The following is a 758-nucleotide window of genomic DNA, read 5'->3' as shown; positions in this document are numbered from 1 at the left end:
TCAAAACTTGTCATTCTTTTTCAAAAGACAAATCAAACCATACGAATCAACTATTTGCGGGAAAAATATTTCATCATTTTAAATCTCGATTTCTCTCTCAATAATATAAATAACAACTTCTCAACATATTGCTCAACCCTTCACAGTAGATCGATTTTCTTCCCAGTTTTAACCACATAGTTGTTATTTTTGACTTCCTTCTTGCTTGTATCCATCATTTTCTCTCTCTTCTTAGGTATCGGAGTTTAAGAAGAGTTCTATATTTGTTCTTTTTTCTTTAAAAATTAGGACTTTTTAGTTAATAATAAAAAAAAGACTTTTAGTTATATCATCTTCGAGAATGGATTAATAATTTTGAGTTTTGATACCATAAAATATAGGAAAAACCCTAAAAAATCTTTGTTTTTATCTCAGTATTCTGTTGAATATCGTGGTATTGTTGGATGGCATTTATAGTGTTGGTAGTGGCTATTGGTGGTGTTCATATTATTGGTCTTGGTGTTGGTGTTAATATTGATGGTGTTGGTATTAGTGGTGGTGTTAGTATTGTGGGTGTTGGTGTCGGTGTTGGTGGCATTAGCATTGGTGGTATTGGTCATAGTGTTGGTATTAGTAGTGGTATTGGTATTAGTGGTGTTGGTAGTGGTATTGATGTTGGTGTTTGTATTGGTCGTATTGGTATTGGTCGTGTTGGTATTGGTATTGGTGGTTTTAGTGGTATTGGTATTGGTGTTGGTGGTGTTGGTGTTGGTGACATT

At 33.4% G+C, this 758-nt stretch overlaps 1 protein-coding gene across 1 annotated transcript in view; it reads left to right on the top strand.

Moving 5' to 3' along the window:
• The first annotated feature begins 443 nt into the window (after positions 1-443).
• LOC124896767 (isoniazid-induced protein IniB-like) overlaps positions 444-758 on the top strand; it is a 1,202-nt gene continuing 887 nt past the window's right edge. Inside the window, exon 1 of the mRNA XM_047408589.1 lies at positions 444-699. Coding sequence (XP_047264545.1) covers positions 444-699 — 256 coding nt within the window. The remainder of the gene's footprint in view (positions 700-758) is intronic.

Source organism: Capsicum annuum, chromosome 3, assembly GCF_002878395.1.
Source record: "Capsicum annuum cultivar UCD-10X-F1 chromosome 3, UCD10Xv1.1, whole genome shotgun sequence".
Classification (NCBI taxonomy): domain Eukaryota; kingdom Viridiplantae; phylum Streptophyta; class Magnoliopsida; order Solanales; family Solanaceae; genus Capsicum; species Capsicum annuum.
This window is presented reverse-complemented; position numbering and strand designations above follow the sequence as displayed.